General features: G+C 44.5%; 1 protein-coding gene across 2 annotated transcripts in view; it reads left to right on the top strand.

Annotated features, from left to right (window-relative positions):
* The window catches only part of LOC139268039 (dihydropyrimidine dehydrogenase [NADP(+)]-like), a 1057241-nt gene that overhangs the window by 456974 nt on the left and 575837 nt on the right, over nt 1-24430 (top strand). For both annotated transcript variants that reach the window (XM_070886024.1, XM_070886025.1), the window contains 2 exons: nt 21632-21713; nt 22459-22546. In XM_070886024.1, coding sequence (XP_070742125.1) covers nt 21632-21713; nt 22459-22546 — 170 coding nt within the window. The remainder of the gene's footprint in view (nt 1-21631; nt 21714-22458; nt 22547-24430) is intronic.

Below are 24430 nucleotides of genomic sequence, written 5' to 3'. Positions count from 1 at the left end.
TAATCAAGGACAGTCGGCATGGATTTGTTAAGGGAAGGTCGTGTCTGACTAATTTGATTGAATTTTTCGAGGATGCAGCCAGGAGGGTCGATGAGGGCACTGCGTATGATGGATTTTAGCAAGGCTTTTGATAAGGTCCCACATGGTAGACTGGTCATGAAATTAATAACCCATGGGATCCAGGTCAAACAGGCAAGTTGGATCCAAAATTGATTCAGAGGCAGGAAGCAAAGGTTGATGGTTGATGGGTGTTTTTGTGACTGGAAGGCTGTATCCAGTGGGGTTCCACAGGGCTCAGTGCTGGCTCCCTTGCTTTTTGTGGTATATATCTATGACTTGGACTTGGATGTTGGGGATATGATTAAGAAGTTTGCAGATGACACTAAAATAGACTGTGTGGTTGACAATGAAGAAGAAAGCTACGGACTGCAGGAAGATATCAATGTACTGGTCAGGTGGGCAGAACAGTGGCAAATTAAATTCAATCCAGATAAGTGTGAGGTAATGCATCTGGGGAGGTCTAAAAAGGCAAGGGAATACACATTAAATGGTAGGACACTGAAAAGTGTAGAGGAAATAAGGGACCTTGGAGTGCAGGTCCACAGATCCCTGAAGGTCGCAGGCCAGATAGATAAGGTGATTAAGAAGGCATATGGAACACTTGTCTTTATTAGTCAAGGCATGGAATACAAGAGCAAAGTGGTTATGCTTGAACTGTATAGAACACTGGTTAGGCCACAGCTGGAGTACTGTGTGCAGTTCTGGTCACCACATTCCAGGAAAGATGTGATTGCACCGGAAAGGGTGCAGAGGAGATTTATAAGAATGTTGCCTGAACTGGAGAATTTTGGCTATGAGGAAAGATTGGAGATGCTGGGTCTGCTTCCTTTGGAATGGAGGAGGCTAAGGGACGGCCTGATTGAAGTGTATAAAATTAAGAGGGGACTGGATAGAGTGGATAGGAAGGACCTGTTTCCCTTGGCAGAGGGGTCACCAACCAGGGGTTATAGATTTAAAGTAATTGGGGGGCAGGTTTAGAGGAGATATGAGGGGAAATTTCTTCATCCAGAGGGTGGTGGGAGTCTGGAACTCACTGCCTGAAAGAGTAGTAGAGGCAGAAACCCTCACCACATTTTTAAAATACTTGGATGAGCACTTAAAGGGTTCAAGTTTCGGCTGCCCGCTAGAACGCCGCACATCGGAGAGGCCCGCCTAATATAGAGAACAAAAATTGCGGCGAATACTTACCTCGCGATTCCCAGATAGCTGAAGGCCCAATTCCACCTCGGCGCTGTGCAGCAGGAGCTGCTGGGGGCGGGGCTACAGCCCTGCACCGAAAACAGTGCCTGCGGCTGCTCGCGTGTGCGCAGTGGAGGCTGCGCGCGTGCGCAGTAGCTGCCGGCATCCTGTCTCCGGGGCGACGACCCTATCCTAGGCTTAAGGGACGTCGCCCCTATACCCGGCTGAATGGCCTGCACATCTTATCTCGGCGGCGGGGCCTGCTTACCCGGCCTCTCGCTGGGGGCGGGGCCCCGTCCAAAGAACTCCTGGCAACCGGCGTCGGCGTTGTCGTCAGCGAGGCCCGCCCGCCTGCATCTCACTGGGGCGGGCCCCGCCCGAAGCGTCGGCAGCGTCGGCAGCCCGGCATCAGCTGCGTGCGGGGCTTCTTCTTTGTCGTCTTCTCTCTTCTCCCCAGCCCCCCATCTTCTTCTCTTCCCCCCCCCCCATCTTCTTCTCCCTGGTGCTGCAGTAGGTGAGTAGAAATAATTTTTTATTTATTGAGTGATTTTTAATTTTTTTTTAATTTTTTAATTTATTTGGATTGATTTATTGGTTTATTTATTGATTTATTTATCATTTATTATTGATGATGGATCTTTATTTGTAAAAGTGCAGTGTTAATGTTTGTAAACCCCCCCCCTCCCCCATCTCTCGCTCTCTACGCCTGATTTTGTAAGTGTAGGCAAAGTTTTTCTGAGCGTACAAAAATCTCCATTCTAAGTTAGTTTGGAGTAAGTTTTTGCTGCCTAAACTTTCAAAACAGGTGTAAGTGGCCGAACACGCCCCCTTTTGAAAAAAAAATCTCTTCTAAAATGAAACTGTTCTAACTCACGAGAACTGCAGCAAACTAAAGGCCGAGAATTGCAATTTCGAAGAAACTCCATTCTAAACTAGTTGCTCCAAAAAAATAGGAGTAACGCAGGCCGAAACTTGACCCCAAAGTGCCGTAACCTACAGGGCTACGGACCAAGAGCTGGAAAGTGGCATTAGGCTGGATAGCTCTTGATCGGCTGGCATGGACACGATGGGCAGAAATGGCCTCCTTCCGTGCTGTAAATTTCTATGATTCTATGATTCTATGAGTGTCTCCTATAAGCCAGAGGCCCGAGACTTGTCCAATATTAGACCGTGAGGCTCATCAGCATATTTTTGGCAAGCTGGAGGCTCCTGTCACACCTCCAGAGGCAGTTCGTTGATGTACAGGTAATTGCTGGGGGTTGGGAGGGAGGAGGAGAAAGTGCAGGGGGCTGACATGGGCTAGTACTTTGCCCATAGTAGTGCATGAAGGTAGGTATATTAAAACAAATCTTACATTTTTCTTGGGTGCCACGGGTTAGGCATCAGCAAACAGAGGGAAGTCTGAGTGGAGCATGCCCAGCTTATCGCCGCTCATCGCTGACCAATTTAGGAGAGGGGTCCTGAAACAGGTGCTACGCCCCTCATTCACACATGCAAGCAGCATAGTGTCTGGTTTAAACAGTTGCAGCCACTGGGGACGCCTGAATATTGTCCGAAACGGGTGCAGGACATTCTAAAAAGGGAGGGAGAACAGCCAGTTGTCGTGGTGCACATTGGTGCCAACGACATAGGTAAAAAAAGGGATGAGGTCCTACGAGACGAATTTAAGGAGCTAGGAGCTAAATGAAAAAGTAGGACCTCAAAAGTAGGACCTCAAAAGTAGTAATCTCGGGATTGCTACCAGTGCCACGTGCTGGTCAGAGTAGGAATCGCAGGATAGCGCAGATGAATACATGGCTTGAGCAGTGGCTTGAGAGGGATTCAAATTCCTGGGGCATTGAAACCGGTTCTGGGGGAGGTGGGACCAGTACAAATCGGACGGTCTGCACCTGGGCAGGACCGGAACCAATGTCCGAGGGGGAGTGTTTGCTAGTGCTGTTGGAGAGGAGTTAAACTAATATGGCAGGGGGATGGGAACCAATGCAGGGAGACAGAGGGAAACAAAAAGGAGACAAAAGCAAAAGACAGAAAGGAGATGAGTAAAAGTGGAGGGCAGAGAAACAGAAGGCAAAAAACAAAAAGGGCCACTGAATATAAAGGGGCTGCAGGAGGGGTCAAAACTAGAAATCATGGTTTAAAAACTAGGATTAAAACACTCTACCTAAATGCACGCAGCATTCGAAATAAAGTAAATGAGTTGACGGCACAAATCATTACAAATGGGTATGATTTGGTGGCCATTACAGAAACATGGTTGCAGGGTGGCCAAGACTGGGAGTTAAACATACAGGAGTATCTGACGATTCGGAAAGATAGACAAGAAGGGAAAGGAGATGGGGTAGCTCTGTTAATAAAGGATGATATCAGGACAATTGTGAAAGACGATATTGACTCTAATGAACAAAATGTTGAATCATTGTGGGTGGAGATTAGAGATAGTAAGGGGAAAAAGTCACTGGTGGGCGTAGTTTATATGCCCCCAAATAATAACTTCACGGTGGGGCGGGCAATAATTAAGGGAATAATGGAGGCATTTGAAAAAGGAATGGCAGTAGTCATGGGGGATTTTAACCTACATATCGATTGGTCAACTCAAATCGCACGATGTAGCCTGGAGGAGGAATTCATAGAATGCATACGGGATTGTTTCTTACAACAGTATGTTACAGAACCTACAAGGGAGCAAGCTATCTTAGATCTGGTCCTGTGTAATGAGACAGGAAAAATAAACGATCTCCTGGTAAAAGATCCTCTCAGAATGAGTGATCACAGTATGGTTGAATTTGTAATACAGATTGAGGGTGAGGAAGTAGTGTCTCAAACGAGCGTACTATGCTTAAACAAAGGGGACTGAAGTGGGATGAGGGCAGAGTTGGCTAAAGTAGACTGGAAACACAGACTAAACTGTGGCACAATTGAGGAACAGTGGAGGACTTTTAAGGAGCTCTTTCATAGTGCGCAACAAAAATATATTCCAGTGAAAAAGAAGGGTGGTAAGAGAAGGGATAACCAGCCGTGGATAACCAAGGAAATAAAGGAGAGTATCAAATCAAAGACCAATGCGTATAAGGTGGCCAAGGTTAGTGGGAAACTAGAAGATTGGGAAAATTTTAAACAACACCAACGAATGACTAAAAAAGCAATAAAGAAAGGAAAGATAGATTACGAAGGTAAACTTGCGCAAAACATAAAAACAGATAGTAAAAGCTTTTACAGATATATAAAACGGAAAAGAGTGACTAAAGTAAATGTTGGTCCCTTAGAAGATGAGATGGGGGATTTAATAATGGGAAATGTGGGAATGGCTGAGACCTTAAACAATTATTTTGCTTCGGTCTTCACAGTGGAAGACACAAAAACCATGCCAAAAATTGCTGGTCACAGGAATGTGGGAAGGGAGGACCTTGAGACAATCACTATCACTAGGGGGGTAGTGCTGGACAGGCTAATGGGACTCAAGGTAGACAAGTCCTCTGGTCCTGATGAAATGCATCCCAGGGTATTAAAAGAGATGGCGGAAGTTATAGCAGATGCATTCGTTATAATCTAACAAAATTCTCTGGACTCTGGGGAGGTACCAGCGGATTGGAAAGCAGCTAATGTAACGCCTCTGTTTAAAAAAGGGGACAGACAAAAGGCGGGTAACTATAGGCCGGTTAGTTTAACATCTGTAGTGGGGAAAATGCTTGAAGCTATCATTAAGGAAGAAATAGCGGGACATCTAGATAGGAATAGTGCAATCAAGCAGACGCAGCATGGATTCATGAAAGGGAAATCAGGTTTAACTAATTTACTGGAATTCTTTGAGGATATAACGAGCATGGTGGATAGAGGTGTACCGATGGATGTGGTGTATTTAGATTTCCAAAAGGCATTCGATAAGGTGCCACACAAAAGGTTACTGCAGAAGATAGAGGTACGCGGAGTCAGAGGAAATGTATTAGCATGGATAGAGAATTGGCTGGCGAACAGAAAGCAGAGTCGGTATAAATGGATCCTTTTCGGGTTGGAAATCGGTGGTTAGTGGTGTGCCACAGGGATCGGTGCTGGGACCACAACTGTTTACAATATACATAGATGACCTGGAAGAGGGGACAGAGTATAGTGTAACAAAATTTGCAGATGACACAAAGATTAGTGGGAAAGCGGGTTGTGTAGAGGACACAGAGAGGCTGCAAAGAGATTTGGATAGGTTAAGCGAATGGGCTAAGGTTTGGCAGATGGAATACAATGTCGGAAAGTGTGAGGTCATCCACCTTGGGGAAAAAAATCTGTAAAAGGGAATATTATTTGAATGGGGAGAAATTACAACATGCTGAGGTGCAGAGGGACCTGGGGGTCCTTGCGCATGAATCCCAAAAAGTTAGTTTGCAGGTGCAGCAGGTAATCAGGAAGGCGAATGGAATGTTGGCCTTCATTGAGAGAGGGGTGGAGTACAAAAGCAGGGAGGTCCTGCTGCAACTGTATAGGGTATTGGTGAGGCAGCACCTGGAGTACTGTGTGCAGTTTTGGTCACCTTACTTAAGGAAGGATATACTAGCTTTGGAGTGGGTACAGAGACAATTCACTCGGCTGATTCCGGAGATGAGGGGTTATCTTATGATGATAGATTGATTAGACTGGGTCTTTACTCGTTGGAGTTCAGAAGGATGAGCAGTGATCTTGTAGAAACATTTAAAATAATGAAAGGGATAGACAAGATAGAGGCAGAGAGGTTGTTTCCACTTGTAGGGGAGACTAGAACTAGGGGGCACAGCCTCAAAATATGGGGGAGCCAATTTAAAACCGAGTTGAGAAGGAATTTCTTCTCCCAGAGGGTTGTGAATCTGTGGAATTCTCTGCCCAAGGAAGTAGTTGATGCTAGCTCATTGAATGTATTCAAGTCACAGATAGATAGATTTTTCACCAATAAGGGAATTAAGGGTTACGGGGAGCGGGCGGGTAATTGGAGCTGAGTCCATGGCCAGATCAGCCATGATCTTATTGAATGGTGGAGCAGGCTCGAGGGGTTAGATGGCCTACTCCTGTTCCTAATTCTTACGTTCTTATGAAACAGTAGGGGGTTGGACGTATTTCAGGCACAGGGCGAAACCCAGTGAAATTGATTATTTTTACCCATTTTATGCCTGAAAAACAGGATCCAATTACCTGGTCAATAACTGTTATATATTTGTTAACTGTGTTTTACCTGCCACTTGAGGGCGCGACTGTCGGTGTCCTAATGGTCACTGGCAGACACGTGCAAGCCGTGTATATAATGGCAGCCATGTTGAATCCTCACTTTGAGAATAAATAAACTGGAGTAAGGTCATGCCTGAACTAGCCTCGTGGAGTTATTCGATACTTAACAATTGGCGTCGAGTTAAAAATATGAACTTTCACGGAACCACGTCTGTTGGAATTTTGGAGAGATTCGTGGAAGGGGAAGACTGGGAGGATTTCACTGATCGCCTCGACCAGTACTTCGTAGCCAACGGATTGGAAGGAACAGGGCAGTTCTCCTCACCGTTTGTGTGTCAAAAATTTATGGCCTTATCAAGAATCTACTCTCACTGATTCGACCAACAGATAAGACTTACAATGAATTGTGTACGCTGGTTCGGAACCACTTTAAACCGAAGGAAAGCATCATCATGCCGAGTTATCGTTTCTAGATGCACAATCGCTCCGAGAGCCAGGATGTGGCAGAATTTGTCGCTGACCTGAGACGTCTTGCTGGGCCGTACAACTTCAGAGCTGCGATGGAGGAAATGCTGTGGGACATTTTCGTACTTGTCATTGGCCACGAGATCATCCTTCAAAAGCTGCTGGCTGCTGAATCTCTGGACCTGAGCAGGGCCATCACGATCGCCCAGGCATGCATGTCCATGGACGAAAATTCGAAACAGATATCTTCCCAGCATCGAAACTCACCGGCAAGTATTGTGCATAAAATAATATTGTCGGCAGGCAGAGCTGAACATGGCCGGGGCTACTCGTCCGCATTCGTACAACCTGTAACTGCTCAAAGTCCGCAATCGGGGGTGAATCAAATCTCGGCTTGTTGGCATTGCAGGGGCCCATCAATGCCAATTCAAGCAATACGTGTGCAAAGGCTGTGCAACAATGGGGCACCTTCAGCGAATGTGTCCGCAACCGAGCAAGCATGCTGTGACACACCACGTGGCTGAGGATGATCGATCCAGCGTGGATCAAGCGGCAAAGGCAACTCAACCCAAGGTATAGGATGAAGAAGTGTATGGGGTACATTCTTTTACCAAAAATCCTCCGATAATGCTGGAATTTAAATTAAATGGAGTTCCAGTATCCATGAAATTGGACACGGATGTGAGTTAGTCAATAATGAGCCAGAGGGCTTTCGAAAAGCTGTGGGACACTAAGGGAAAACCCCCCAAACTGAGCCCAATCAATGCGAAACTGCGTATCTACACCAAAGAGCTCACACCAGTCTTTGGCAGCGTGGCAGTAAAGGTATCGTACGATGGAGCTATGCATGATTTATCGTTGTGGATCATTCCAGGCAATGGCCCAACGCTGTTCGGCAGGAGTTGGCTTGAGAAAATTAAATGGAACTGGAATGATATTAAAGCCTTATCATTGGTGGATGATGCTTCGTGTGCTCAAGTGCTGAGCAAGTTTCCCTCGTTGTTCGAACCAGGCATCGACAACTACACGGGAGCCAAGGTGTAGAGCCACCTAGGCCCAGATGCAAGACCCGTCCATCACAGGGTTCGGGTGGTTCCATACATGATGAGGGAGAACGTCGAGATAGGACTGGACAGACTTCAACGGGAAGGAATCATATCACCAGTCGAGTTCAGTGAATGAGCCGGTCCAATTGTCCCAGTGTTAAAAAGTGATGGCACGGTCAGATCTGTGGCGACTACAAGGTAATGTTCAACCGAGTCTCGATACAAGGTCAGTACCCGTTACCCAAGGCTGACGACCTGTTTGCAACGCTAGCGGGGGGGATGTCGTTCACTAAATTGGACCTGACCTCCGCTTACATGACACAGGAGCTGGTCGAGTCTTCGAAAAAACTGACATGCATCAACACGCACAAAGGACTGTTTATATACCACAGATGCCCTTTCGGAATTCGCTCGGCAGCAGCTATATTTCAGAGAAACATAGAAAGTTTGCTGAAGTCCATCCAGAGAACCGTTGTGGTCCAAGATGACATCCTGATCACCGGTCGTGACGCCATTGAACACCTGCACAACCTGGAAGAGGTTCTATGTCGTCTGGACAGAGTGCGACTCAGCCTAAAACGCTCCAAGTGTGTTTTCATGGCACCAGAAGTCAAATTCCTGGGGAGGAAGATTGTAGCAGATAGCATCAGGCCTACAGACTCAAAGACAGAGGCCATCAAGAATGCACCCAGATCCCAGAGTGTGACGGAGCTGCGTTCGTTCCGGGGTCTTCTCAACTATTTCGGTAACTTTCTACCAAGTTTGAACACATTGCTAGAGCCATTGCACATGTTGCTGAAAAAGGGTAACAATTGGGTTTGGGGCAAATCTCAAGACAGAGCTTTTGAGAAGGCCAGGAACCTGCTATGTTCCAATAATTTACTGGTACACTATGGCCAATGTAAGCGGTTAGTGCTGGTCTGCGATGCCTCATCATATGGGGTCGGTTGTGTGCTCCAGCAAACTCCAACCAGTTGCTCACGCGTCCAGAAGTCTGTCTAAGGCTGAAAGAGCCGATAGTATGGTAGCGAAAGATGCTTTAGCATGCGTATATGGGGTTAGGAAAATGCACCAATACCTGTTTCGGCTTTGGTTTGAGCTTGAAACAGACCACAAGCCACTCATTTCATTGTTTTCTGAGAGCAAAGGTATGAACACCAAATGCCTCGTCCCGCATCCAAAGATGGGCACTGACATCTGCATGATTATGTCATCCGCAACAGACCAGGCATTGAAAACTGTGCTGATGCACTTAGCCGGCTACCATTGCCCACAACCGGGATGGAAATGCCGCAGCCTGCTGGTCATGGATGCCTTTGAAAGCGAGGGGTCACCCGTCACAGCTCGCCAAATTAGGACCTGGACCAGCCAGGATCCTGTATTGTCAAGCGCCACAAAGATGAATTGTCTATTCAGTCTGATTGTCTGTTATGGGATAATCGTGTTGTTATGCCAAAAAAGGCAGGGAAACTTTTGTGCGAGATTTACACAGTACCCATCCAGGCATTGTCATGATGAAGGCCATTGTCAGGTCTCACGTTTGGTGGCCCGGCATTGACTTGGACTTGAAGTCATGCGTGCATCAGTGCAACACTTGCATGCAACCGAGTAATGCACCTGTGGAGGCACCGCTGAGTCTCTGGTCATGGCCATTCAAACCATGGTCAAGGATCCACATAGACTTTGCCGGCCCCTTTCTCGGCAAGCTGTTTTTAGTGGTAGTGGATGCTTACTCTGTTTATCTGTAAAGCATGCACTCCCATGTTCCGCCACCAGGGAGCTCATCCCCTGAAGTCCCAAGGGATCCCAGCATCCCTTGGGAGCACTGTATATAAGCCGGCACCTAAGGCCTGTTCCTCACTCTGGAGTGTCTTATTAAAGACTGAGGTCACTGTTACTTTAACCTCCCTGTGTGCAGCCTCATGTGTGTTAGGAACACAATATACTCCAAATGGATTAGAAACATAGAAACATAGAAACATAGAAAATAGGTGCAGGAGTAGGCCATTCGGCCCTTGGAGCCTGCACCGCCATTCAATGAGTTCATGGCTCAACATGCAACTTCAGTACCCCATTCCTGCTTTCTCTCCATACCCCTTGATCCCCCTAGTAGTAAGGACTACATCTAACTTCTTTTTGAATATATTTAGTGAATTGGCCTCAACAACTTTTTGTGGTAGAGAATGCCACAGGTTCACCACTCTCTGGGTGAAGAAGTTTCTCCTCATCTCGGTCCTAAATGGCTTACCCCTTATCCTTAGACTGACCCCTGGTTCTGGACTTCCCCAACATTGGGAACATTCTTCCTGCATCTAACCTGTCTAAACCCGTCAGAATTTTAAACGTTTCTATGAGGTCCCCTCTCATTCTTCTGAACTCCAGTGAATACAAGCCCAGTTGATCCAGTCTTTCTTGATATGTCAGTCCCGCCATCCCGGGAATCAGTCTGGTGAACCTTCGCTGCACTCCCTCAATAGCAAGAACGTCCTTCCTCAAGTTAGGTGACCAAAACTGTACACAATACTCCAGGTGTGGCCTCACCAAGGCCCTGTACAACTGTAGCAACACCTCCCTGACCCTGTACTTAAATCCCCTCGCTATGAAGGCCAACATGGAATTTGCTTTCTTAACCGCCTGCTGTACCTGCATGCCAACCTTCAATGACTGATGTACCATGACACCCAGGTCTCGTTGCACTCCCCTTTTCCTTATCTGTCACCATTCAGATAATAGTCTGTCTCTCTGTTTTTACCACCAAAGTGGATAACCTCACATTTATCCACATTATACTTCATCTGCCATGCATTTGCCCACTCACCTAACCTATCCAAGTCACTCTGCAGCCTCATAGCATCCTCCTCGCAGCTCACACTGTCACCCAACTTAGTGTCATCCGCAAATTTGGAGATATTACATTTAATCCCCTCATCTAAATCATTAATGTACAATGTAAACAACTGGGGCCCCAGCACAGAACCTTGCGGTACCCCACTAGTCACTGCCTGCCATTCTGAAAAGTACCCATTTACTCCTACACTTTGCTTCCTGTCTGCCAACCAGTTTTCAATCCACGTCAGCACACTACCCCCAATCTCATGTGCTTTAACTTTGCACACTAATCTCTTGTGTGGGAATTTGTCGAAATCATGCATAATCACGTCATCCAGCACGTCCACAGCCACTATTGAAAGCCTCTGGGCCATGTTCGCCAACCATGGCCTGCCTGACGTCCTTGTCAACGACAACGGACCGTGTTTCACCAGTTCGGAGTTCCACGAGTTTATGGCCTGTAATGGCATCAAGCATGTCAGGTTTGCCCCTTTCAAATCTGCGTTTAACGGTCAAGCGGAGCGGGCTGTCCAAACCATTAAGCAGAGCCTAAAACGCGTGACTCACGGCTCCCTACAAATCCGCTTGTCCCTCATTCTGCTCAGTTACTGGATGAGACCCCACTTGCTCACCGGGGTCCCTCCTGCCGAGCTGTTGATGAAGAGAGGCCTCAAAACCAGGCTCTCCCTTGTACACCCGGATCTCAATGATCATGTCGAAACCAGAAGACAACGGCAGCAATGGTACCACGATCATGCGGCCGTAGCACGTGACATTGATGTTCATGACCCTGTGTTTGTCCTGAATTATGGTCATGGTCCAAAATGGGTTACTGGCACGGTTTTGGCCAAGGAGGGGAACAGGGTGTTTGTAGTCAAACTGTTAAATGGCCAAACGTGCAAGAGGCACATCGACCAAACCAAACCAGACAACCCAGAACAAATTGAGGATGACATCATCATTGACCAACATACCAACCATCAGTTGACCCTTGTGTCATTCACGAAAACGAACCTACCATCCCCGACAGTCCTATCAGACCGACTGCTCCGCAATGCAGCAATGGTCTTACTAACTCACCCAAGCTTGGGTTCGAACTGAGAAGATCAACCAGGGAGCGTAAGACCCCAGACTGTCTCAACTTGTAAATACAACCTGTAGCAAGGACTTTGGGGGGAATGATGTTATGTATGTTAACTGGGTTTTACCTACCACTGGAGGGCGCGACTGTCGGAGTTCTAATGGTCACTGGCAGACACGTGCAAGCCGTGTATAGAATGTTGGCAGCCATGTTGAATCCTCACTTTGAGAATAAATAAACTGGAGTAAGGTCATGCCTGAACTAGCTCACCGTACTTCGCCTCGTGGAGTTATTCAATACTTAACAATAACCTTGGTTACCATACTGACCTACTAGTTATCAGATATTTAGTATAGAACTCTACCTGATGTGATATCATGAACATTTGCCCTAGTGACATTATGGGGTCAATTTTAGTCCTGCAACCAGCCCGATTTGCAGTGGCAGTGGGATAGTAGATGTTTGAAAATCTGATGGAGCTCAGTGCTGCCAGTTTCCCTCTTGTTTAAAGCCCAGCTCGATATTTAAGTCAGAAGTGGGGCAGGCATTTGAAGCTCTCATTCAATGTAGGTGGGAGCTTCATGAACATATGCAGAAAAGAGCCTTGTGGTCTCGGGAACGCGAGTGAAATCTGGTGGGGATCAAGGCTCAGCTGGATTTGCAGGCAGATGCGTATTTAAAAGGCGCATATGTTTTAAGGGTAAATACATTTCTTGTGGTTATTTTTGCTTCCAGCTGGCACTTAGGCTTTCATGAGCCTTCGTGACAGATGCAGATATTTATTCATTTTTTTATCCTGTTGTTCCTTTATTGGCACCTGAAGGTTTTCCACCAGGAATCATTCGAGGTGACGCGTTTGGAGGAAAAGGGACCAGTGGGAGGATGCCAGGAAGGTCAGGTGGCCCGAGGGGTGCTCTGAGCCCTCCTGTCCACTCCTGCACACCGACATCTGCAGAAGTAGCAAATCTCATTTTGGCATATGTTGCTGATAGATGCTTTTCTTCCCCATGGTGGCTGTGCCAGCCGGCCCTAAGTGACATTGTAATTAGACATGAATACCTGCTTCACCTTTCTGCCGGCAGGCTCTTCAGAAGCATCACAGTCACAGCGTGTCATGTTTTACATGGTACTGCATAAAAGAAGGCGTGCCAAGGTGATCAGGAGCCTGCTTTGCCTGTTTGGCCCCGCCTACCAAGCTGCCACTAACCATTTCTGCAGGCTCTCGAAAACTCAGCTGGGAATGACTGCGGTAACTTGCCTCTCTCAGAGTCTGAGTCAGTCGAGGGGCGGTTGCCAAGCTGTGCCATCTGCTGCAAGGTCACCAGCGGCAACCAGTGACACAGAGCCTGCACGTGTGCAGGGACAGTAACAAGTCGGCTGTAGCCTGGAACCTGGCCGCTCCTTGCGGGCATGCTGCAGGGCTGACCAATGGGATGGAGGCACAGATGAAAACCATCCTCGCAAGCATCTGATGCAGCACCAACCACCTTGACTTCAAAGCCATCCAAGTGCTAGGCTGCATCATCAACATGTGCCTGAACCTACACCTTTCCCTTAATTCCGGCCTCTCACTTCATCATACCATGCACTTTCAGCCTTGCCAAAGGTCGCTGATGGATGCCGATGCTTTTTTAATGGTCCACAGAAATGTTCCAAATGTTTGTACCCCTCCACTTTAATTGCTCCCAACCCTTTTAATTTGACCTATGTGCAATCTTTAAGGGCTAGATTTTTGTCACACCATCGCCTATTTAGCGCCCATATAAACGCTGAGATTCAGGCTATTGCCCATATTTGATGAAAAATGGGAACTAGCGTCCGATTATAGCCCATTTATCGCCAGCGCAACTTTCGGCATACAGGAATGAGCTGCATCACTCTGCCTATTTAAAAAAAATATGACATCATCCTCGTGCAAGGCCCAGAATATTGTTTATAATGGATTATCACCGAGCACTACTTTTGACATTTCGCCCATAATTCGCCCAAATGATCACTCGCCCAAAAAGACGCTCAAGAAAAGCTGCACTCACCTGACCTTAACTCGACACTCTGGAGGCCATTTTGTAACTCGGAGGATCTTTATTAAAAGGCTACTTCAAGTGGTTGGGAGGAGAAGTAATTTGTGAATGATTTTAAGGGCATTTTTGAATCTTGCAAATCATCTAATCACATTGTGGTTAATTTCCAGTTTATACTGTATTTGTTGAGGACAATTTAAGAAGACAGATTAGAGCATTTATAGTGATTTATAGTGATGGGGCCTGTAATTTCTCAACCAGTATTGATGACTACTCACATGCTGCAGAATAGAGAAGGGAGAAGGTTCATTGAAGAGCATTATGTGCCCAATCAAAGAGGTGGCAGATTGCTGAGGAGGAGATGTTACAGCCAATGCATTTACAGAGATAAGCGATCATACCTGGACTTGTCTGATAACATGTGCGTTAGAAGGCTGCGATTCCGAAGGACGGTCATCAGTGAGATATGCCAGCTAATTAAGGGAGATCTGTAGCCTACCAGCACCATCAGGACCGCACTGCCCGTTGAAGTTAAAGTTACTGTGGCACTTTCCTTCTATGCATTGGGCTCCTTTCAGGCCTCAGCTGGCAACATTTGCGGCATCTCTCAGCACGCCACACATTGCTGCATTGGACAGGTGACTGAAGCCCTTTATGCACGCAGGATGGACTTTATAAACTTCCCTATGACCAGGGAGGCACAGACTTAGAGGGCTTTGCATTTCTCACGAATAGCAAACTTCCCCAAGGTGCAGGGAGCGATAGACTGCACGCACATCGTCCTGCGAGCACCTTTACAGGATGCAGAGGTGTTTCAGAACCGAAAGGGATTCCACTCCCTGAATGTGATGCTCGTTGATGACCACAAGCAAATAATCATGGCAGTAAACGCAAATGTTCCAGGGAGCATCCATGATGCGCACATCTTGCATGAGAGCACTGTCTCTGACCTGTTTAAGAGTCAGCCACAAGGTCACGGTTGGATGCTGGGGGATAAAGGATATGGCTTTGCAGATGGCTCATGATTTCCCTGCGTAAGCCCCAGACAGAAGCCGAGAAGCAGTACAATGAAAGCCATATAGCCACCGCAATATCGTCGAAAAGACAATTGGAGTTGTCTGGACCACTCAGGAGGCAACCTACAATATCATCCTGAGCAGGTCACTGAGTTCATTGTGGTGTGCTGCATGTTGCATAACCCAGCTATCAGGAGAGGACCACAATTGCCAGATGGAACAGCCGGTCTGCCTCAGGAGAGAAGGGAGGTGGAAGAGGAGGACGAGGAAGAGGATGACAAGGACCTCGGGGAAGACAATCAGCCAGGCGATGAACCCATGCCCCACGCCTTCCTCACACCACTGGAAAAGCCCAGTGGTAGTTACGCAACTGCGAAACTCTTGCGTCAACAGCTCATAAATGAATGCTTTGCATGAAGGTTACATTGGTGACAGTTACAGTTGCGTTACGTTTCATCCTTGCCTGGCCTGGCCATAGCCATTGTTTGCAACCCTCGTATTGATGTTTTACCTTACATTATTAGAAGACACTTCACGACAATTGTAAAGTTAAATTTAAAAAATTAAACAGTTGGTTTTAAATTTTTTTTAACAAATATATATAAACCGCACCCCCCCCTCCCCAGCCCCCCCAGCCAACCCCCAATAGTGACGGTGGTACAGCACCTTGGGGTGCAGTGCCGTATTCCGAAATTATTGCATGCCGCAAGGCATCAACACAGTCGGTCGTTCGCCCCATCGCCGCAACAATCTGCCCCATGCCCTCCGTTATTCTGGCAGACAGTGTGGCAATGTTGCCTGTCAACCCACCAAGCGCCTGGAGGCGCTCTCGACCTATATCGACGCTTGCCCTCGACAGTTACACCATGCCCTCGTTGACATCTGCCCATTGCAACACGTGCCTACCTCACCAACTCAACAGCCTCGGGATCAGCGTGGGCACTGAATGACTCGGAATGGCCTGCTGAAAGCTGCTTGGCCCTGCTACTTCATCCATTGAGGATGACGTGGCCGCAGGTACCACAGATGAGAGTTCAGGCTTATAATCCTCCTCCTCCTCCTCGGTTTGTTCTTCATCACCCATGGTCAGCATGACCTACTGGTGTTGCTCCAGGGGCCTCCTGTTGCACCTGGGGAGCTAGAAAACATGATTAAGGTTAGTAGAACCGGAGGGTCTGGAGTGCATTATAACCCCCTGGCAACCAAATTTTAATTTGATTTTATTTATTTTACAGTTTGATTTGTTTTAATTGCTGGTTTTAGTGTTCCCCCATCCCCTTTTATAGGGGGCACTTGTAAATTATATGATTTTAATGCCCAAAAAAAATCACAAAAGGAAAAAAAACCACAAAAAAAAAACAAATAAAAAAAGAGGGCATAAGTGTCTGGAGTGTCCCCCAGATCGGCGGGGGGGGGGGGGGGGGGGGGCACTTGATTTAATGTTTATTTTGTCTCCCTCTAAAAGAGTTGAGGTTAGTAGAAGAGAAGGGGAGACATGAGAATGCTTGCGTTGCACAGACATAGGTACGAGGAGCAACACTACTGCAATAAATGTGAACGAGAGATGTTACATATGATTAACGTGAGAGTACAGAAGCTGCATGCATAACAATACATCATTCATATATTATAATCAAATGCCATTAAATTACTTTAAATTATCATTGGTTTACCACTGCTTTACTCATTACTCACGTGGTGCAACAACAGGATCTGCACCACCACGGGTGGCAGAATGATTATGACTGCCCACTAAGGCTGTGGCACATTCCTCCAGATCAGTGAGAGGGTGCAGTTCAGCAGGCCCTCCTCTGGTCCGCCTCCGCTCCACCTGATTCTTAGATATCTTCCTCTGCAAACGTGACAAGAGCATGGCATAAGCTAATTGACTAGGTACTATTATGGAAACTCAACAAATATTGTAATCCACTATTAGCCACCCCACAAGCTATTCATCATTAATGTTAATGTTATATGCTAATATGGTTTGTATCCAATGGATGCATGGTTATAACATCTACGTTCAGAAAAAATATTTAATATCATGTTTAGGAACTAATGCTTGACACCAAATATCTCACGTACAATCTCCAGGAAAGGCCCCATCCATGGCCCGTGCCATTCGGTGCCTGAGGGGAGGGAGGCAGTTTATTGGAATTGATGGAGGGGGGCGGAATCAGGACTGCTGGTGAGCTCAGTAATGACAGGACCATGAGGGGAGGGGGCACCGTGTCCCTGGGCTGTGCTCGGAGACCTCCATCTGGCCGGAGCTAATGTCCCAAAGTGTCCCAGGGCAGACAGTGAGCCGAAGTATTTGTTCAATTGGTCTGCTATTTCTTTATTCCCCATTATAAATTCACCTGAATCCAGATAGTGTTAAAACCAAGGAAGAGGCATATAAATTGACTAGAAAAAGCAACAAACCTGAGGACTGGGAGAAATTTAGAATTCAACAAAGGAGGACTAAGGGTTTAATTAAGAGGGGGAAAATAGAGTACGAGAGGAAGCTTGCAGGGAACATAAAACCTGACTGCAAAAGCTTCTATAAATATGTGAAGAGAAAAAGATTAGTGAAGATAAACATAGGTCCCTTGCAGTCGGATTCAGGTGAATTTATAATGGGGAACAAAGAAATGGCAGACCAATTGAACAAATACTTCGGTTCTGTCTTCACGAAGGAAGACACAAATAACCTTCCAAAAGTACTAGGGGACAGTGGGTCTAATGAGAAGGAGGAACTGAAGGATATCCTTATTAGGCGGGAAACTGTGTTAGGGAAATTGATGGGATTGAAGGCCGATAAATCCCTGGAGCCTGATAGTCTGCATCCCAGAGTACTGAAGGAAGTGGCGCTAGAAATAGTGGATGCATTGGTGATCATTTTCCAACAGTCTATCGACTCTGGATCAGTTCCGATGGACTGAAGGGTAGCTAATGTAACACCACTTTTTAAAAAAGGAGGGAGAGCGTAAATGAGTAATTATAGACCGGTTAGCCTGACAGCAGTAGTGGGGAAAATGTTTGAATCAATCATTAAGGATGAAATAGCAGCGCATTTGGAAAGCAGTGACAGAATCGGCCCAAGTCAGCATGGATTTATGAAAGGGAAATCATGCTTGACGAATCTTCTGGAATATTTTGAGGATGTAACGAGCAGAGTGGACAAGGGAGAACCAGTTGATGTGTGTATTTGGACTTTCAAAAGGCTCTTGACAAGATCCCGCACAAGAGATTGATGTGCAAAATCAAAGCACATGGTATTGGGGGTAATGTACTGACATGGATAGAGAACTTGTTGGCAGACAGGAAGCAGAGAGTCGGGATAAATGTGTCCTTTTCAGAATGGCAGACGGTGACTAGTGGAGTGCCGCAGGGCTCAGTGCTGGGACCCCAGCTCTTGACAATATACATTATTGATCTAGATGAAGGAATTGTGTGTAATATCTCCAAGTTTGCAGATGACACTAAACTGGGTGGTGGTGTGAGCTGTGAGGAGGACGCTAAGAGGCTGCAGGGTGACTTGGACAGGTTAGGTGAGTGGGCAAATGCATGGCAGATGCAGTATAATGTGGATAAATGTGAGGTTATCCAAGCGAAGACAGAATATTATCTGAATGGCATCAGATTAGGAAAAGGGAAGGTGCAATGAGACCTGGGTGTCATGGTTCATCAGTCATTGAAAGTTGGCATGCACGTACAGCAGGCGGTGAAGAAGGCAAAAGGTATGTTGGCCTTCATAGCTAGGGGATTTGAGTATAGGAGCAGGGAGGTCTTACTGCAGTTGTACAGGGCCTTGGTGAGGCCTCACCTGAAATATTGTGTTCAGTTTTGGTCTCCCAATCTGAGGAAGGACGTTCTTGCTATTGAGGGAGTGCAGCGAAGGTTCATCAGACTGATTCCTGGGATGGCTGGACTGACATATGAGGAGAGACTGGATCAACTTCTCTTTTATTCACTGGAGTTTAAAAGGATGAGAGGGGATCTCATAGAAACATATAAAATTCTAACGGGACTGGACAGGTTAGATGCGGGAAGAATGTTCCCGATGTTGAGGAAGTCCAGACCAGGGGACATCATCTTAGGATAAGAGGTAGGCCATTTATGACTGAGATGAGGAGAAACTTCTTCACTCAGAGAGTTGTTAACCTGTGGAATTCCCTACCGCAGAGAGTTGTTGATGTCTGTTCATTGGATATATTCAAGAGGGAGTTAGATATGGCCCTTACGGCTAAAGGGATCAAGGGGTATGGAGAGAAAGCAGGAAAGGGGTACTGAGGGAATGATCAGCCATGATCTTATTGAATGGCGGTGCAGGCTCGAAGGGCCGAATGGCCTACTCCTGCACCTATTTTCTATGTTTCTATCCCCCAGTCCAGGCTGGGTCACTGTGTGATTGACAGTAGCCGGAGATACTCACACAGTCTTGACAAAGCTGAGCGGCCCCTTCAGCGCTCAGCCATGCCCTATCCACCAATGTAATCAAAAAAGGGGATGGTGCCCAAGTTAAAGAGTTGCTCACTGCACACAAGCAGCGATATAATTTAATAATTCTCCTAAACTAAAGTGGTAGAAATGTTGAGTGTTTGTGATCTGTCTGTTTCCAGTCATTGCTTTGGCCCCAATTTCTGATCAAAGTGTTTGAATAATAATTAATACTGTCGATTCAGTTTAAGACATCTCAGCAAGATTAAAGTTAAAGGAAGCAGGTTTCGACCCCAGTCCAAATCTTAACAGGGAAGCTACCCAAGATTTCCGAGCTTAATTACAATCTGGCAGATTTACATTCTAATTAATGAGTCAGTGCATCATTATAATTATAAATTTAATAATTTAATACTTACTCTTGCTAATGTGACAAGACTATTCCGGCGCTTGTGGCACTGGTCTGCCTCACTTCTATCGTGGGCCACCGATGAGACGAGAATGGCGATATCTGCCCATATTTGTTGGTAAATCCGGGTGGAGGTTTCCCACGCGCACCCCAGGTTACTTGGCCCCACTGAGTCTCGGCCTCATTGACTAAGGCCTCATTAGCCTCGTCTGAGAGGGCTTTCACCCTCCTTCTCCCTGAAACCAACTGCAGACTGCGATCATAGTGGAAAGTCTAGCCCAAATGTATCTCTTACTAGTGGTATCATCCCTAGAACCAGCAGTTTGCACCTGGAGTTGTGAATCAATATCCAAATAAGACTAGTCATGAAAATTCAGTACTAATTGCACTTGAGATTCTGGTCGGTTTTACAGCAGTGCTAACTAGAATAGAACTGTTTTACACCTGTAGATAACAATTGCCTCCTTCAATTGGGAACAGTGGGCTCACAATTCATTCGTTCATGTCAGTGGAATAAAACCTCATGATGTACAATTTTTCCATAAACTATCTGTTCTGACATTGCCTTTCACCAGCAACACGGTACAATAGTTGAGGACCAAAAAGTAACAATAAGTGCACTGATGTCTCCAATTTATAACATCATGCAGGTAAACATTTGTGTTACTGTGAAGCAGTGTACACAATACATTTAAATTCAAATTTGTGTAATGCAAATGTTTTACATTCAAGACAATTTAGTTCCGCCTAACAATAGTTTGTAATCTGATATTGGTAACAGCCACATTAACATGTTCATATGAACCACCTTTGGACTCTTCACAAAAGTGATAACACATTTAAAATAAACAAATATATTAACATAGTAGACAAAACAACTTCATACTAACCCATTTGTTACTACAATCATGTAGCATGATTCAGCCATAAATATTTAGCAGTGTGGGGCTGCATTGCTTTGTAATGCTATGTATAATCACAATTTGGCTGTATATATTATCAAGGAAGGGGGATGTGTGAAAAAGAAAATGAATCCACACTGGTGCAGTTAGTAGTGCTCTTTTGATGTTAGGGCCAAGGCAGGCTATAGTTGAGCAGACAGTGTTTTATTGAACAACTGGCTCTGCTCTACCTGACCTTGGGTGTGCTTGGTGCTTACACTGGCAGGCGGGTAAATAACCAGAGGACACAGATTTAAGAAAATTGGCAAAAGAACCAGAGGGTCGCTGAAGAGGATTTTTTTTGCGCAGCGAGTTGCTAAGATCTAGAATGCACTGTCTCAAAGGATGGTGGAAGCAGATTGAATAGTAACTTTCTAAAGGTACATACTTGGAAAGGAATGCCTTGCAAGGGAAAGAGGGCGGGACTAGTGGATAGTTCTTTCAAAGAGCCGAAATAGGCACAATGGGCTTCCTTCTGTGTTTCTGTGATTCTATGATTCTATGACTGGGTACCTAAAATAGAAAAATGTTCTATTTTGCATCAATGATCTATCTCTCCTGATCAACGCAAAATTTCACCCACACTACCAAAATAATTTTACAAAGCATCATTAGAGCTTATGAGTAACGCAAATTAATTAAAAAACATTAGGGCAATGATTTATAATAGGTTAAGATGACAGTTTAAGGCATGAGCTTAAATATGTCCTTTTAATATTATTGATAAGTATTTTTTAAATATGCTGTTTTAATAAACATAAAAAATCAATGGTAAACTTTGAATTAAAATTTCTGCTTTTAGTTTCAAGAAATTATAAATCAAGTTGTGAAACTACAGTAAATAGTCATTCTTTCTTGGCAGCAAAAAATTATGCTATTTTAAATTGTAAAAAGAGAAATGGGATAAATGTTGATTTGCATTTAGAAAACCCCTTTTTGCAGTCATCAAGGAATAATGAAACAGGCTTTGCTTTTTTGTAGCACATCTGAGATCCCTCAGTTCAGACTGCCTTATAATGTTGTCAAGTTTGAGATCAAGCTGATGAAGGACCTTGGTGTGAAGGTAATGGAATAACACAGCCAACTTGCATACAAACAGAATGAAGAATGGCTTGAAGTTCACTGAAGATTAACAGAAAGTAAGGCACAATTAAAAGCCACACAATTGTTGGAGTTGGGAAGTATACCTACTTTAGTTCAGAGCATTTGTCTGTCTGAGATTTTGAATGCCACCAGTTTGGAAAAGGGCAATCAATAGTTCTGTCTTGACATGGCAGCATGTGATTAATTATCTGGGAGAAACAATTTCTTAAATTGTTGAGAGTATTCAGCATAATTAATTGAAATTTGTTGTTACCAAGATATGTTTGTAGCTTGCTTTTACATTTTGCATGTATAATTATGATGAGGAAGACAATAATAGAACTTAGTATTTGAAAAGATCAGAATTTTTTAACCTGAAGGTTATCAAAATCTGATTTTATAGCTTTTGTATGTAAAACACCATCATAGCTATCATCTTTTTCCACAACAACTAAAAAAAAAGCACCTACGTCTTGATAAGGTCAATATTATCTGAGCATGTTTCAGCACAAGTAACTTTACATTCAAATTTTGCAATAGAAAATTCGACAGACTTGTTAATTATAGAAAAGTATTAAAAACAATAAGGACAGCTGTACTTTCTGAAAATTATATAATGTTGAGAATATAAAAGTACAAAAAGTAAAAATATATCATGGTTCCATTTTTTAAAAACTGACATACATGAATACTAAAACATATTTTTTATTTTGTGATTCTGTTAGATTGTCTTTGGTAAAGGTCTGGGAATTGAAGGAATGACTCTGGAGACCTTGAAACAAGATGGATATGAAGCAGTCTTCATTGGTATAGGTCAGTGTACCAACTGTACACAACAACAACAACTTGTATTTATATAGCACCTTTAACATAGTGATACATTCCAAGGCACTTTACAGGAGTATTATGAGATTTTTAAAAATTTGATCCTGAGCTGCATAAGGAGAAATTAGGGAAGAAAGAGATGGGTTTTAAGGAGCATCTTGAAGCAGGAAAGAGAGGCAGAGAGGTTTAGGCAGAAAATAAGCAATTGAAGGCACGGCCACCAATGGTTGAGTGATTATAATTAGGGATGCTCAAGAGGGCAGAATTAGAGGAGTGCAGATATCTCGGGGGGTTGTGAGGCTGGAGGAGATTACAGAGGCCATGGAGGGATTTGAAAACAAGGATGAGAATTTTGAAATCGAGGCGTTGCTTAACTGGGTGCCAATGTAGGTCAGCGAGCACAAGGGTGATGGGTGAGCGGGACTTGGTGCGAGTTAGGACATGGTCAGCCGAGTTTTGGATCACCCTTAGTTTATGTAGGGTAGAATGTGGGAGACCAGCCAGGAGTGCATTGGAATAGTCAAGTCTAGACATGTATTCTTTGTCCTTGTTTCATAGCAGAGAATAGTCTTTTCAACTTCAACATCCTTACAAAAGATTTTGGTACACAGGTGTGCAATTTTCTATCTGTTTACAGGTTTGTTATTTGAATTGGGATTTGACTTCTTAAAGTCAAGTAATGAATGTTTCGCTCAACAAGAAAATCGATTGAAATTTAAAGTCTCAAGTCTTATCAGCAAAACAGCTGATGTATGCTTGATAGCTCTGCACAAACATAAGATCTAGTTCAGGTCTAAAAGTGCAACCAGCTTGCATTGTTTTTAGTAGCTAACAGGATGTAATCTAAGTGAGGGCTCACTATATAACCGCTGCCTATTTTGACATGTTATACAATAGCACATCAGCATTATAAATAAGCTTAAGTCTCTGAATATTGCATAATTTCAATAATGAATAAGATCTTTAGCAAATTAGCATATCCTTTTAAATAAATCCTTGGAAAGGCTTTACGCTGTCATTCTAAGATTTTAAATTAACAATCAATGAACATGGTTATTTAAGGTAGCATTGAAATATAGAGCTCCACAAGCTTGATGACAAGCTTATTTCTCAAATGCCTTTTTTCTGTAAAATTCAATTATTTAAAAAATAAACATTTTATTATGTATTGGTTTATTCGTTGGATGCTAAAACCGCAGTTTGTTCTGAAATTAACACGTACACTTTGGTTTTACATAAATGGCAGCAAAGTTGTATAATGGTTCCCCAAAAGGTTTGATTTATTGATCTTTGAATTAATATCATATAAACATACAGTTGATTTCAGTGATAGTAAGCAGTGTGGGGCTTTGCTTTTTAGTGTATGTTCCAACATTTTTAAAGGATTAAAAATGAGCAAGGGCAGCATTTGATGCAAAAGTTCTTGTACCAAGAGTATTTTTCAATTATACAGGTATTGCCACATGTTTCTTTCAGATCTGTTCAATACTTCCACAATATCAAGTAAAGGCTGTTTCCTCCTGAATAGTTTACTTTTTTGTTTCTCTTCAGTGCTCCAGGAGCTTACAACCTTGACTTCCCAGTGTACTTACAATGTGCTGATAAAGAAAATCTGGCCATTACTGAAGGTGCTGCAGAATCAGGGCGATTTGTAGATTAGATGTCAGACTGATATGTTAAGTTTAACATTGCAAAAATCTTTTAATTGACCTAATTTTGGATAGTTTTCCCTCATTTTTGGCACCTTGTACAATTGCAGTTTTAATTAACATCATTTATTTTCGAGGTAATTTAAAAGCAAGTGCTAAAGATCCTCCTGCCGATCATTTTGACGAAAAAGCTGGTGTGAATAGAAAACGAAGATATGCTCTA

Source organism: Pristiophorus japonicus, chromosome 8 (assembly GCF_044704955.1).
Source record: "Pristiophorus japonicus isolate sPriJap1 chromosome 8, sPriJap1.hap1, whole genome shotgun sequence".
In the NCBI taxonomy this organism is placed as follows: domain Eukaryota; kingdom Metazoa; phylum Chordata; class Chondrichthyes; family Pristiophoridae; genus Pristiophorus; species Pristiophorus japonicus.
Note: the sequence above shows the minus strand (reverse complement) of the source record. Positions and strands in the feature narration are given on the sequence as shown.